At 35.4% G+C, this 16,427-nt stretch overlaps 1 protein-coding gene across 50 annotated transcripts in view; it reads left to right on the top strand.

The window, feature by feature from the left end:
* The window catches only part of MLLT10 (MLLT10 histone lysine methyltransferase DOT1L cofactor), a 205,848-nt gene that overhangs the window by 101,938 nt on the left and 87,483 nt on the right, over positions 1-16,427 (top strand). For all 50 annotated transcript variants that reach the window (XR_014073059.1, XR_014073053.1, XR_014073062.1 and 47 more), the window contains one exon: positions 9,569-9,664. Coding sequence is in view for 34 of the 50 variants with exons in the window: in XM_081556678.1 (XP_081412804.1) it covers positions 9,569-9,664 (96 nt within the window). In the remaining 16 variants the exon portion in view is untranslated. The remainder of the gene's footprint in view (positions 1-9,568; positions 9,665-16,427) is intronic.

The following is a 16,427-nucleotide window of genomic DNA, read 5'->3' on the forward strand; positions in this document are numbered from 1 at the left end:
GTCACTAAATCATGTCTGACTCTTTGAGACCCCATGGACTGCAGCATACCAGGCTTCCCTGTCCTCCATTATCTCCCAGAGTTTGCTCAAGTTCAGGCCCATGGAGTCAGTGATAATATCTAACCATATCATCCTCTGCTGCCCTCTTCTCCTACTACGCATGCTAAAGGGGTCTTATAAGGTATACCCTACTTATAAGGTAACCAGTTAGAAGACAGGAGAATTTTGGATCAGAGATAATATTACTTAAAGCAGTAGAAGTAACCAGAGTATCAGTATTTTTGCACAGTTCCCCCAAGACCCAGTTTCCATAGAGCAGAGCAGAGGGCCAGATGGCAGCTGCTCATACAGTCTGTTGCAGTAGAGGAACCCTGAGCTTAGGGCACCTGAATCTTTTGTAATAGTTAATGTGGCTACCCTTTGTTCCTAAGGTACACATTCTGTCTTTTAAGTCTGATCATTATACAAACAACCTTGAAAAGATAGTTTAGATGATGGACAAGTCGTTGCCTTATTTATTTGTAAGACATAAAGAAAGAGCAGAGACTCAGGTAAGAATTGTCTCCTAACATATGACACTTCTCAGATTATGAGGATTGATACATTGTTTATTTTTCATTCACAACTACATCCAAAACAGATGTTCTTGATTAACAGCTTTCTTAAAAGCCATGAGTCAGGACTTTTGGTTCCTTCCATCTTGCTTCTTGGCCTCCTTTTCAGTGTTGCTTCTGTGTCTGCTGTGTTCCCTTGTATTAATCCCTGGAAGAGGAAGGAGCATGGACACTCAATACTCAAGGCTATTAAGGAGCAGGCCCAGAGGCAGCACACGTCATTTTTCATTCGTGTTACAGTTGACTTGAACTCAGTTAAATGCCACACTGGACTGCAAAGGAAACTGGGAAATGTCTAGTTATACTCTGAATAAGGGAAAGAAATGGGTTTGGTGAATAGCTAGCTGTCTGTACTTCATTTTAGCCCATTCTTTTTGTTTGCGAAGTCGCTCAGTCATGTCCGACTCTTTTTGCGACCCCATGGACTGTAGCCTATGAGGTTCTTCCACCCATGGAATTTTCCAGGCAAGAATACTGGAGTGGGTTGCCGTTTCCTTCTCCAGGGGATCTTCCCGACCCAGGAATTGAACCCGGGTCTCCAGCATTGCAAGCAGACGATTTTACCGCCTGAGCCACCAGGGATATGTAATTATTAAAAAAAGTTAAAACAAGGCAAAGCGTTTTTAAAAATGCAAATTAATTAAAAAAAAAACACACTCCAGAATTCACCATCCAGAAATAGCTATCATTACTAAGTAAACATTCCAGATTTTTATAAATAGATAATAGATTTTGAAAGGATGGTTAGAACAATAAAAAATACTGAAATGGTGCAATACTGTTGGTTTTTTAAAAAATATTAAACTTAGATTTACTTGGCTCTGTAGAAGAAAGTGAAGCAAATAGATAAATTGAGCTTCATATAAAATTTCCTTATCTCAACAGATACTATTTCCTTAAACTTCTACCTTTAATTGTGGAGATACTGAAGCACTCAAAAAATCACTGAAAAGTAAGATCGTCCTTCCAGTTCAGATGCTTTTAACTGTAAGAGAATATTGCTAAAGCAATGGAATTGCTTGTTTTGCATAAGACGCTCAGAGGTTTTTCTGAGATTGGTTAACTTAGCAATCGTCAATTCAGTGGCAGTAGGGCATTGTTGTCTCTCTTGTGGTTCTCTTGGCTTCTCTAGGCATGGTTGTCAGGTCACTGCAGTTCCAGGGGTCACGGCCTAACACTTGAGTATCTGAAGACAGCAAGGGAGTACCTTTTAAAGAGAGAGAACATTCCCAACCATCTCACAGAAAATTTCCTCTTCTGTTTTATTGTCCTGACTTAAATCTATCCCAGACCTAAAGCAGTCTGTGGCTCAGGAGGTAGATTTATCCAATTTGACTTAGATATTCCATGTTCACCTCTGGGCTTGAAAATCTGAGGATATGAGAGAGTGATTAGCGAAATAAAACCAGGTTTTGTCTACAAGGAAGGATTTTATGTGCAGTTACTATTTGGTGGCAAACTATTTTAACTATGTGCTTCACAATCTATATTGAGCTCCTGCTATGAAAGGCGAACAATATCCCTGTGTTCTTCTCATTTCCTTCCATCCAGTTTGTTTGTTTTTAAAGATATTTATGTTGCATTTTTCAGGTCTGAGACATTCTCTTCTGTAAACAATCGTCACAGTTGTTTCAGGGATTTGTTCTGTATTTAATTTAAATTTGTTAGATGGTCACTACCTTTCACCACAGCTTCTCCAATGAGTTCTTTATATCATCTCTTAAATTGACAGAGCTTTAGTGTTCAGTAACTTTCTTTCAAGAATACATTCTTAAGACCTGTATTCTCTGAGTTTGTTCATAATGGAAAATGTTTTCTTCTTGTCCTAATTTTTGAACTGAATCTTAGCTGTATATAATATCATTGGGTGACACTTTCTTTCCTTCAAGAATTCAGGCAATGGACCTGGACTATTGCTGTGGGGAGGACCAGGGACAGTCCTACCCCACTGACCCCCGTGCAGTCTGCTAAGTTTAACTAAAGTAAGTCTTGCTGTTGAGCATTCTATAACTGAATTTTTCAAGATGCGTTTCTTTTTTCCCCCTTTTATTTTTAGGCTCTTATGTTTAAATACATCTTCTGTTCTCCATTCATTGGATTCTCTACTTTAGGGACAGAAGTTATACTTAACGTTTGATTATTGTTGTATGTAACTGTTAAATGTTCCTCTCTAACCCCCCCACCCCACCCTTTTTTTTTTTTTTTTTTGACTTTGCTGCATGGCTTGTGTGATTTTAGTTGCCTGACCAGAGATTGAACCCAAGCCACAGCAGTGAAAGCACCAGTCCTAACCATTGGACTGCCAGAGAATTCACTCTGAACACGTTAATCTGCTGATTTTTCATTTGCATTACTATGATTTTTTTCATGCCCTTTTTAGAGCAATATTTTTATTCTCAAGAATGTATGCTTTTTCTCTTGCTGATTCTATTTTAGTTACTAATTCTGTTTTAGTTTTAAAATTATTTTGGTTCTACAATCCCTGATTTATTTCCTACAATCCCTGAGGTTTTTTTAACCATTTTGTTTCATCATCTCATTTTGTGCTGTTTGAACATACATTAGAATGAAGTTTTACTTAGCATGGAACAGTTTGAGAAATATCTCTATGCTGAGTTATATTTATTTGTAGGTTGAGAGTTTTGGTTCTCTTTTGCATGTTATGCTCTTTATATTGTTTCCTTTTCTGCTATAGTTTCTTTGCCATGCAACTTTTTCCTTTATTGCTCATGTTTTTGAGGCTCTAGGTATTTGCTCCACCGGAGTTAAGACCATTTCTTGAATCTCTTCTCACCATTTTTGAGGCTAGGGTTTGAGGACTAAGTACTTTGTCTCTTTTTGATTTCAGAGGAAATGTCAAGGGTGCAGTGTATAAGCTCAGCTGGGACAGTATGCAGTGTTTGGTAGAACCCCAGGCTCAGCTCTCTTTCCTAACTCTTGATTGAATATCTTATGCTAGATTTTAATCTCTTAACTGTGTGGAGATAGTTCACACAGTTATGAATACCCTCTGATTTTATATAATTCATTTCTAGCCTAGATCATTTATTTCCAAAGAGTCAGTACTCTCCTTTCCCCTAGCTTTTCCTGTTTCTGCTGTAAAGCCTACACTACTCTTTAGGTAGAGAAAGAACAAATTAAGTAGTCAGAAAAAGCAAAAGAAAAGGTTGTTTCTCTGCACATTTGGGAGTTTTTGTGATATTTTCAGAATTTTAGCTAATTGGAAGTAGGATTATTAATAGCTGAGTTCTATAGTTCAGTTCAGGGCTGCTTCTGCTCTATTTCTAGAGTCTTCTATTTCACTGCTTACTTGCTAGTTTTGGTTTAATGTATTATCTGCTTCTACCACTCCCCCAGTTTTAGTTGCTATTCAGTTTGTTGTTTTCACTGGTTTCTGTTTGATTTTTAATTGTTAACATTGGAAAAAGTTGATGTGATTTTAAATCACCATTTAAAGCCTTGGGAGTACTGAACATAGATCCTCTTTACCGTAGTATAAATTTAATTTCTAATATTAGGCTTCCTGATGAACTCTTCTTCACACTTAGTGATAATGAAATCTTTATGAGCACATCTTTGTTAATATGAGCACATCTTTGTTAATTTAAAACTTTTCTGGGGAAGTAACCTCAAGCACGATATTGCATTCCTTTTAGAATTCACTTTCTGACTTAGCCCAAACATTTCTTATTTCAAGAATTATCTCTACTGTCTTGTACTTTAGTTTTCCTTTAACGATTTCTTTACCCATTCCAGAAGTTCTTGTTTCAGCTAAGTTTCTTGGGAGGTATAGATAAGAATCTATTTTGTACTTGTTTAAACCATTCCTTTCTAATCTATAAAAATAGATCATCACAGGGCTGCTTTAAGGATTAAGTGAGATTTTATATACATATGTATATTACAAATTGCTACAATTCTGATTATTTTTATTGTTAATTATACACACTGATATATTTGGGAGTGACACCAGTTGTCCTGACCTACGGCTTTACATAAAAATATTTAGTGTTTGTTTATTTCCTTCTCGTTGTTATTCTCTCCTTGCATAAAATTTTTATCCACTTATTAAATTCATTTTTTATGGAAATAACATAGTTGATATGTAGTATTATATTAGTTTTGGGTGTACTATGTAGTAATTTGATATTTGCATACATTATGAAATGATCACCATAAGTCCAGTAGCCGTCTGTCTCCAGTGTTCTTAACAATGCTATTGACCATGTTCCTTATGGTATATCTTATACCTACCTCCCTTTGTTTACTTATTTTATAACTGAAAGTTTTCAGTCCCACCCTACGAGTTTGTTCTCTGCATCTGAGTCTGTTTCCGTTTTGGTTTGGTTTGTTTTTTAGATTCCACATAAAAGTAAGGTCATATGGTGTTGTTTGTCTTTCTCTCTCTGACTTATTTAACTTAGCATAATACCATCTAAGTCCATTCATGTAAAATAGAGAGGTTTTTGGTTTTTTTTTAATGGTTGAGTAATGTTACATAGGCACACACACAGCATCTTTATGCACTTAATCTATTGATGGCCAATTACGTTACTTCTATATCTTGGCTATTGCAAATGATGCTTCAGTGAACATTGTGCATATATTGTTTCAAATTAGTGTTTTTGTTTTCTTTGGGTAAATACCCAGAAGTGAAACTGCTGGATAATAAGGCAATTATATTTTTAATTTTTTGAGGAATCTTCATATTGTTTTCCATAGTGGCTACACAAATTTGCAATCCCACCAACAGTTCACAAATGTTCTTTTTTCTGCATCCTTGCCACTACTTGCTATTTGTTGACTTTTTGATGATAGCCATTCTGACAGGTGTGAGGTAGTATATCATTGTGGTTTTGATTTGCATTTCCGTGATTATTAATGATGCTGAGCATCTTTTTATATGTCTGTTGGCCATCTGTATGTCGTCTTTGCAAAAATGTCTATTCAGGTACTCTACTCATTTTTTAATTGAGTTGTTTGTTGTTTGCATATTGAGTTATATGAGTTCTTTGCATATTTTGGATATTAACTCCTTATCAGATGTATTGTTTCCAAGTATGACTGTTTCGTTTCCTTCACTGTGCAAAAACTTTTCATTTTCAGTTTGATGTAGGCCCATTTATTTATATTTGCCTTTGTTTCTCTTGCCGGAGAAGACATATCTAGAAAGATTCTGTTAAGACCAATGTCAGAAAGCATACTGTCCATGTTTTCTTTTAGTTTATGGTTTCAGGTCTTCTGTTTAAGTCACTTTGAGTCTTTTTTTGTATACAGTGTGAGAAAGTAGTCTGATTCTTTTGCACATGGCTGTCCAGTTTTCATAGCATTATTGATTGTAGAGAATATCTTCTTCCTTTTGATTCTTCTTGCCTACTATGTTGTAGATTAATTGGCCATATAGTATTAGTTGCTCAGTCGTGTTCCGACTCTGCAATCCCATGGACTCCATGGGATCCCACCAGGCTCCTCTGTCCATGGAGTTTTCTAGGCACGAATACTGGAGTTGGTTGCCATTTCCTCCTCCAGGAGATCTTCCTGACCTGGAGATCGAACCCAGGTCTCCTGCATTGTAGGCAGTTTCTTTACTGTCTGAGCCACCAGGGAAGCCCAAATGACCCTATAAATATGGGTTTATTTCTGGACTCTGTTCCATTCTGCTGATCTCTGTATCTGTTTTTGTGCTAGTACCATACTGTTTTGATTACCAACAGTTTGTAGTATAGTTTGAAATCAGGAACTGTGACATCTTCAGCTTTGTTTTTCTTTCCCAAGCTTGACTCTTTGCATAAAATTTTAAAGTGAAACTCATATTAATCATTTTACCAGATCTTTAAATATTCCTTCAGAACATACTTTTTAAATGACCATTACATGGTTGCATAATAATTTTTTCAACCACACCTGTGTTGTTGAACATTTAGATTATTTACAGTTTTTTTCTCATTGCAAACAGTAGCATAATAAACTATATTTGAACCTTCACTTCTTAAAGATGAAATTACTAGTCAGATAATATATCTACGGTTTCTAACTCTTATGTTTAAAATGGTCCATTGCATATTTACATTCTCTTTAGCATTGTATGCAAGTGCTCATTTCACTGTAACTTGGGCAACATTGGGTCTTATAATTAAAAACAAAAATTCAACAGTTTTGGTGTTAAAAAAAAAATTAGGTAATAGAATAATATTGCCATTAGTTCTTCAATGCTTGGTTGCACAGTTTTTGTTTAGTGGCTCATTTCTTTTGTGAATTGCCCTTTGTGCATTGTTTCATAGCATGTTTATTTTTTCTTACTGATTTATAAACATTTTAAACACTAAAATACAGAACATGTTAACTTATTTCTCAGTTTGTTTTTAGCTTTTTAATGATTTTTAAATTGATGCCAAAGTATTTGAATTTGAATAGCTAAAACTACCTTTTCTGTTTCTGATTTTTACTTTGTTTTATGCTTAGAAAAGTCTTTCCTTCTTTAAATTTCAAATTTTAAAAAACATTTTCTTCAGCCTCTTAGATTATTTTAATTTTTGTTTAACTATAAAATAATCTGTTTAGATTTTGTCAGTTTTTTGTATATTTTTCCTACATTATTAACCACCTTTTCTAGTATTATTAAATAATTTCGGTCTTCCCTGATGATTTGGAATCCCGTCTTTGTCATATGCTAAATATTTAGATATAACTGAACATTTTCCTGAATTTTTTTTCCTATTCTGTTAAAATCAGCCTATCTCTTTAGTGTGAAAGTCATTACACTGCATTGATTCATGTTTCACAGGCCTATATTGTGGATGTAATCTATACACAATCTCTCCCAGTGAACATTTACAATCTCAGGATGTTATTTCTTGGTGTATTACACAGGACCAAAGTGGGGTATTATTCCATTATGTCTTACATATATTCATGTTTTCATACATACACATGTATAGTTTAGTTTTTACTCTTCTGTTCTCTCCAAGATTGTAGCTGTTGTTTGTGTGTGTGTTATTCTCTTAGTTGTGTCCAGCTCTTTGTGACCCCATGAACTGTAGCCCACCAGGCTCCTCTGTCCATGAGACTCTCCAGGCAAGAATACTGGAATGGATTGCCATTCCCTTCTCCAGGGATCTTTCCAATCCAGGGATTGAACCCAGTCCCCTGCATTGTAGGCAGATTCTTGACTGTCTGAGCCACCAGGGAAGCCCCGTGAGATTATTTATCTTGTTTTTCAGTGTTGTTCTCTATAAAATACATATAAAATTATCCCAGCTCTTGTACCCTTGATGAATAAAGCCCAGTATGAGAAGTAGAACATGAAGAAGGATGGAGAATCTCCTGTATTATCTTTATGGGAGAAAAGTATTGATATAGAACTTACTGCAGTCAAGGATCATATTTATAAACTAGATTGTATAGTTATATTTGTTATTTTGGTGATTACAAAAATTCCAATATGTGTTACTTTTAATTTGTACTTTTATTAACTCCCATTACCTGGTTGTGAATTATGGTTTTGTTTCAATTATCTACTGTTCTTGGTAAACCACTTGACGACTTTTAGTGGTGTACATTTTTTAGTGGTAGGGCTCAGCACACAATTTGTCTTTCCTTCACATGGTATCAGCTGGGCTTAATCATGAATCTACTCTCAGCTGATGGCTGGCTGGGTGATCTAAGATAGTCTTATTTACATGTCTCAAGTGACATGCTGGTAACTGTAGGCTGGCGTTAACCCCAGTTCTTCTCCATGGGGCCTCTTTTTCTACCTAGCCTCTCTATCAGGAAAGTGTGAACTGACCTTCTACATGATCACTAGAAACTAAGGTGGCAAAGGTGAAAGCCATAGAGGGCTTCTCAAAGCTCTTGGCTCCTCAACTTGTATATGACATCCTCATACAAAGAATTAGAGGCATGATTCCTTATGATCTGTCACAGTTAAAATAACTTCAGAGTAACAAAGTTTGCTAAAAAGTCTGAATAAAAACTGTTACTAGGTTATTTTATGTTTTCTTTTTCTAAAGTATTAACTTTGCTATAGAGAGAGATCTTATATACTTAAATCAGTAATTAAAAACAAAAAGAGGCAGTATTCTTAGGTATTATAGTAAAACATCTATCCTTAATTTGTACACATTTTGTTTTGCTGATATGCTCTCTCTTTTAGGGCAGGGCTAGTGGTAGTATTCATGCTTTGAATAGATTAAGTGCTCTGAATGGTTAAACTTAAGTACTGTGAGAAATAAGTTGAATTAACTCTTTAAATAGTGGTAAACTTCACATACAATACTCTTACAGTTCTGATTCAAACAATTGAGAACAATTTGGTTAAAGTATTTTGATGTTAAATAAAGTTGGGCTCCTAATATGTAGTTAATTTCTTATTAATTGAATTCTTTTTATATTTCACTTCATCAGTTTTAGCAGAGATAACTGTTTCATCTATTTTCTGAGTAAACATCAAAACGAATTTCTTGTCTGAGTTTCTGTGCACTGGTTTGTAGTTTATGGGCCATAGAATTTAATGCATGGTGTTGGAGAATCTGATATCGTTATGAGGTGATAGTGCATGTCAAAGTGTATATAAATTTTAAAGTACTATTTATGAAATGTATACAACAGCATTTGGTATTTTTAATAGAACAAAAATAGTTTGTCAGATATAAATGTAGACTTCAGTTTATCTTTTAGGTTGGTCAAGGATAAGAAAACAAATCACCTTAATATAACTTACAGTAGTAGTACTATATATTGTAATATATAGTAATACATGTAGTAATACCATAGGTATATTATTAGTATTGTTTATATATGAAATGATACCTGATTAGAAGTGAATTTTTTTTTGGACAAGTATTTATTAATATTTTAAATTACTTGAATGTAATTATAAAGAAATATCATCTTTATTATGTATATGTCAGTTACAATTTAAATTTAAATTGTATTTTACTTCTGTTCATTTTTAGAAATATAAAGAAAAGGACAAACACAAACAAAAACATAAGAAGCAACCAGAACCATCACCTGCATTGGTTCCTTCCTTGACTGTTACTACAGAAAAAGTAAGTTTTAAGTGTGATATTTTGATTTACATAATAACTAGTTTTGTGCTGAGTTTTACCTTTTAACTAGTTACATGCTGCATTTTGAAAATACTTGTGGAATTGTCCTGGTTCCTCCTAACCAATTTTATGTCTCTGACGCTACATCAAGCACATTGATTTTCCCTCTCTTAGTCCTTTATCCTGTCTTCTCTTTAAACTATGCTTATTTTGTAAGAATGTTAAGAAGTAGAGGGCATCATTGAGATGTATATTTTGGGCTGTGCAGTGGGCTTCTTCCACCTGTGATTTTGAATTCTGGCTTCACCACTTACAGTCTTAACTCTTAGGTTAATTTTAATTAACCTCTTTGTAACTCAGTTTCATCATTCGTAAAGTAGGGGGAGATAATTGTTGAAATTGAATGAGATAATGCATATAAAGCAGTTAGAACAATATCTGGTTCATAGTAAGTATTACTTAGTAAATGTTAAATATTACTAAGATTATTATCATGTGGTTAACATGAAAGCAAGTGGAGACAGGGACAGGCAGCTGGGACAGTACTATGAAAGGAAGGTGAGGGGGTTACAGTAGGAGAAGAGGCCAGGGTGAGAGGCCAGTCTTGTAAGACTGTATAAGCCAGTGGAAGGTTTTTAATTTGAGTGAAAAGTGGGCCATTAGAGTTTTGAGCTGAGATGTAACATGGTCTTAACTTAGGTTTTATAAGAACCTGTGGCTTCTTTGTTCTATATGGACTACAGAGAGTCAAGAGTGAAAGGAGGGAGGCCATTAGGAGGTTATTGCAGTAATCCAGAAAGGGATGGTGGTGACACTAAAGGATTTTGATTTGCATTTCTTCAGTGACCTATAATTACGTTAAACGTCTTTTCATGTGAATATTAGCTATTTATTTATTTATTTTGGTGAAGTGTCCACATCTGTCCACCACCTATCCCTTTTTATTGGTTTATTACTGAATTTTGTGAAGCATTATGTATTTCAGGTGCAAGTCATTTATCAGATGCATATGTTTCCTTTTAAAAGTTTTATATTTTTGTCTTACATTTAGGTCTGCAATCCATTTTGAGTTAATTTTTGTGTATGATGTGAGTTATACATCAAAGTCCACTTATTTGAATATTGATAATTCAGTTTTTCCTGAGCCATTTTTAGAACATACTGTCCTTTCTTTATTAAATTACCTTTACCTCCATTTGTTGAAAGCCAGTTGACCATCTGTATATGGGCCTATTTCTAGACTCTAATTCTGTTCCGTACCACACAATCTTGATTACTGTAGATTTATAATGATGCTTGAGGTCAGATAGAGTCTACCTTCCAAGATTGTACTCGTTTAGAGTTTGGGCTATTCTAGGTTCTGTGCATTTGTATATGGATTTCAGAATTAGATTGTCAGCTTTTAGAAATAAAACTGCTAGTATTTTGAATCAAACTGCAGTGAATCTACAGATCATTTGGGAGGGGGAGTATTAATACCTTAATAAGATTGAGTTTTCTGATCTGTTAACATTGTGTATGTTTGTGTATAACATCTTTATCCACTCAGCTGTCAGTGAACATTTAGGTTGCTTCCATGACTTAACAGTTGAAAATAGTGCTGCTGTAAGCTTTGGGGTGCATGTATCTTTTTGAATTAGAGTTCTTATTGTTGGTTCTGGATATTTGCATGGAAGTGGGATTGCTGGATCCATATGGTAGCTCTACTTTTAGTTTTTTAAGGAACCTCTATAGTATTTTCCATAGTGGCTGTACCAGTTTACATTCCCACTGACAGTGTAGGGGAGGGTTCCCTTTTTTCAATACCTTCTCCAGCGTTTCTTATTTGTTGACTTTTTGATGGCCATTCTGATCAGTGTGAAGTGATAATTTATTGTGATTTTGATTTGCATTTCTCTAACAATTGGCAATATTGAACATCTTTTCATGTGCCTTTTGGCCATTTGTATGTCTTCTTTCGAGAGATGTCTTCTTAGGTCTTCTGCCCATTTTTTAATGGTACCGTTTTTCAGGTATTGAGTTGTGCGAGCTGTATGTATATTTTGGAAAGGGAGCTCTTGTTTGTATTTTTTGTGAATATATTCTCCCATTCTGTTGGTGTTTTTGTTTGTTTTGTTGATGGTTTCCTTTGCTGTGCAAAAGCTTTTAAGTTTGATTAATTCCTATCTGTTTAATTTTCCTTTTTTTTTCTTTTGTTTGTTTTGTTGATGGTTTCCTTTGCTGTGCAAAGCTTTTAAGTTTGATTAATTCCTATTTGTCAGAGAATGTTTTGTCTACGTTCTCTTCTAGGAATCTTATAGTGTCATGTCTTATTTTAGGTCATTAAACTATTTTGAGTTTAATTTTGTGTATGGTGTCAAGGAGTGTTCTAAATTCATTGACAGGATTTCCCAACATCTCTTGCTGAAGAGACTATTTGTTCGTAATAGATGTATTGATACAGTTTTTTTTTTTTTGTAATCTGTTAATATGATAAAGTATGTTGGTTGATTTTCCAGTGTTAAAAGAAAATACCTTATATTCCTGGGAAAATCCTACTTGGTCTTGATGTATTACCCACTTTTTGATTATGTTGTTTATTTTTCTGATACTGAGTTGTATGAGCTGTTTGTATAAAAAGTCCACTTGGTCTTGATGTATTACAATTTTTATATACTGTTTAATTCAACTTTTAGAAATTTTACAGAAAATTTTGACTTTCTCTTCATGAGGGATGTTGGCCAATAGATTGCTTTTCTTACAATGGCTTTGGTGTTGGTGTCAGGGAGTGCTGGCCTTATTAGAATGAGCTACAAGTATTTACTCTTGTTTTCTGGAAGAGTTTATATAAAAATTAGGTAATATTACTTAATGTTTGCTAGTATTTACTTTTAAAGCTATCTGGGCCTAGAGTTTTCTTTAGAGGAAGATTTTTAACTGTAATATCATTAAAAGAAGTATAGGGCTGTTGAGGTTATCTATTTCTCATTGAATAAGTTTTGACAGTTTTTCATAGTTTTTTTCTAACCAGTTTGGCTATGAATTTTTATAAGCTTAAATTATTATCTTTTGGATTCAGTGAATCCATGTCTCATTCTGCTTCGTGACCTGCATACAGGTTTCTTAGGAGGCAGGTAAGGTGGTCTGGTACTCCCATCTCTCTAAGAATTTTCCACAGTTTGTTGTGATCCGCACGGTCAAAGGCTTTCACGTAGTCAAGGAAGCAGAAGTAAGTGTTTTTCTGAAATTCTCTTGTTTTTCCTATGATCCAGTGGATGTTGGCAATTTGATCTCTGGTTCCTCTACCTTTTCTAAATCCAGCTTGATCACCTGGAATTTCTCAGTTCATGTACTGCTTAAGCCTAGCTTGAAGGATTCTGAGCATTCCTTGCTAGCATGCAAAGAAAGAAAGGAAGTGAAGTTGCTCAGTCGTGTCCTACTCTTTGCAATCCCATGGACTGTAGCCTACCAGGCTCCTCCATCCATGGGATTTTCCAGGCAAGAATACTGGAGTGGGTTTGCCATTTCCTTCTCCAGGAGATCTACCCGACCCAGGGATTGAACCCCGGTCTTCTGCGTTGTAGGCAGACGCTTTACTGACTGAGTCACCAGGAAGGTCCAAGGAAGCTAGTGTGTAAAGTGAGTGCAATTGTGTGGTAGTTTTGAAACTGTTTATCTCAGATTGGGACTTGAACCCATGTGCTGGGACTCAAACCTAGCCGAAAGCCAACTGGGGACTTAAACCCAGCCAAAACTCTGCTTGGGACTCGAACCCAGCCAAAACCCACAGTACCTGGTTTCAGGACCTAATGAAGCTCAGGTTCTTGATGTGTCATCACTGAAAGAATTCAGTGAGAGACAGAGTGATAGGTAAGAAATGGATTTATTCAGATTCAGAGGGAAGCACACTCCACAGACAGAGTGTGGGCCATTGCAGAGGACAAGGGCGGCCATGAAATGTGGTCTGGTTAGTTTTTATAGGCTGGGTAATCTCATATGCTTGAGAGTTGGTGATGGACAGGGAGGCCTGGTGTGCTGCATTCCATGGGGCCACAAAGAGTCTGACGCGACTGAACTGAACTGAATTTCATGTGCTAATGAATAGGAGGATTATTCCACTGATTTTTGGGAAAGGATGGAGATTTCCAGGATTTCGGCCACCGCCCATTCCTTGGTCTTTTGACAGTGAGTTGGAACTGTCATGGCACCTCTGGGTGTGTCATTTCACTTACTGATTGAGGATCAAGGTCTAGTCTTTTCAGCCCTCTTGATCCCAGTTGATTGTAATTTTTTTTGTGTCCTTGGGCTGTGTCATTCTTTAAAAAGTTGTGCCTTGCCCCTTTCTTTCCTGTTACATTTTGAACATACATTGGCATTGCCTTTCTTTGGGATTGAAATGAAACGTGACCTTTTCCTGTCCTATGACCATTGCTGTGTTTTCCAAATTTGCTGGCATATTGAGTGCAGCACTTTTAACAGCGTATTTTAGGATTTTCAATATCAAAGGCTGGAATTCATCACCTCCACCTGCTTTGTTTGTAGTAATGCTGCTTAAGGCCCACTTGACTTCACACTCCAGGATGTCTGGCTCTAGATGAGTGACCACACTGTTGTCTGGGTCATTAAGACCTTTTTTGTATAGTTCTTCTTTGTTTTCTTGCCACCTCTTTTTAATCTCTTCTGCTTCTGTTAAATCCTTGCTGTTTCTGTCCTTTCTTGTGCCCATTTTTGCATGAAATGTTCCCTTTGTATCTGCAGTTTTCTTGGAGACATCTCTAGTCCTTCCGATTCTATTGTTTTCCTATATTTCTTTGTGTTATTTACTTAAGAAGGCTCTCTTAGCTCTCTTTGCTAAACTCTGGAACTCTCCATTCAGTTGGGTGTGTTTTTCCTTTCTCTTTTGCCCCTTTGCTTCTCTTCTCTTCTCAGCTATTTGTAAGTCTTCCTGAGAAAACTGTTTTAAAAACAAGCACCTAAGAAGACTATAGTAGACCTGAAATATGAGCCAATTCAACATAATGAAGATTGATAAAATTTTCACACAACAGTAGGATACAAATTCTATTCGAGTTCCCATAGACTGTAAACGAGGAGACACTAGAACTTATCTGGGGACATAAAACAAGGTGCAAACATTTCCTGGCCTAAAGGTATTGAAATCATACAGAGTCTGTTCTTTTATCACTGTGTAATTATGTTAGAAATCAATATCAAAAGATATTTGAAAATAACCCACATATTTTCAAGGGCAATGTGACATTTACTAAGAGAGATCTTTGACTTAAGTCGTCAAAAGCCTCAATAAAGTTGGACTGAAAAAAGCAGAGTGATTGCAGAGAAGAAAGCATTTAAATGAGAAATTAGTATCAAAATGAGAAATTAATATTAAAGATACTTGAAACAAAACCCCACGTATTTGGAAATTAAATGTCCACTTTTAAATGATGGGTGTATCTAAGAAGTGAGAGCAAGGAAAATTAGAAAATATTTGTAATAGAATAAAAATGAGAAGATAATTCACCAGACTTTGTTGCATGCAGCTGAAGCTGCTCAATGCAATTAAATACAGTGTGGCGTCTTGAATAAGGTATGAAAACAAATAATGGCACTAGCATGAAGTTTTGTGAAATTTGAACAAAATCTGTTCAAATTGTTTATTAACTTTATAATACCATATCACTTGTTAATTTCCTGTGGGGTTTTTTTGTTGTTGTTTTTATGATATGGTATTTCTTTATATTTTCAGAGTTGAGTTAGAAGTTTCAAGCCTCATTGGCCTAGGGTTCAGTTTTGATGTACATTCTTTTCAGTGGTTTTTAGCAAATGAGTAATGATATGTATCCACCACTACAGAATCATTTCATCCCCTAAAAATATTGTCTTCTATCTATTCATTCCTCTGTCTTCCCAAGCCCTGACAACCACAAAAATTTTTAATGTCTCTATAATTTTGGCTTTTTCAGAATGTCATTTAGTTGGACTCATATAATATGTAGCCTTTTCAGACTAGAGTGTTTTCACTTAGTAATGTACATTCAAGATTTGTGTATCTTTTCAAAACTTGATAGCTGAGTTTTTTCTACAGGTGAATAATATTCCATTGTCTGAATATTCCATTCACCTACTGTAGTGTAGAAGGACATCTTGGTTGCTTCTAGGTTCTGACAGTAATGGATAGAGTTGCTATAAATATCCATGTGGAAGTTTTAGTGTGGACCCAATTTTTTACCTCCTTTCAGTAAAAGACTAGGAGCGTGATTACTGAATTACATGTTTAGTTTTCGTTTGGGTTTTTTTTTTTTTCTCCCTCATTGGCTGCATCTCATGGCATATGTGATCCTATTTCCCTGATCAGGGATGGAACTTGCATCTCCTGCTTTGGAAGCTTGGAGTCTTAATTGCTGGACCATCAGGGAAGTCCCTGTTTTTGTTTTTCTTTTTTTGGATTTTGTTTGTTTCATTTGTTTTTTTGTTTTGTCTCACCACACAGCTTGCAGGCCATTAGTTCCCTGTTGACTCACTGAAACTGGGCCCTTGGCAATAGAAGTGTTGAGTCCTAACCACTGGACTACCAAGATATATTCCCTCATATGTTTAATTGTTTTAAGAAATTGCCAAACTGTTTTCCAAAATAGTTGAATCATTTTGCATTCCTATCAGCAAAGAGTAACAGTTCCTTTTACTCTACATATTCCCAAGCCATTGGTGTTATTTTAATACTGTTTAAATTATGTCTGCTGACATAGGATCTAGAGCATGTATCTTTTCTTATGGTTTTTTGTCA

The sequence above is a fragment of the Giraffa tippelskirchi genome, chromosome 13, assembly GCF_054371585.1.
Source record: "Giraffa tippelskirchi isolate mGirTip1 chromosome 13, T2T-mGirTip1v1.2.pri, whole genome shotgun sequence".
NCBI lineage: Eukaryota > Metazoa > Chordata > Mammalia > Artiodactyla > Giraffidae > Giraffa > Giraffa tippelskirchi.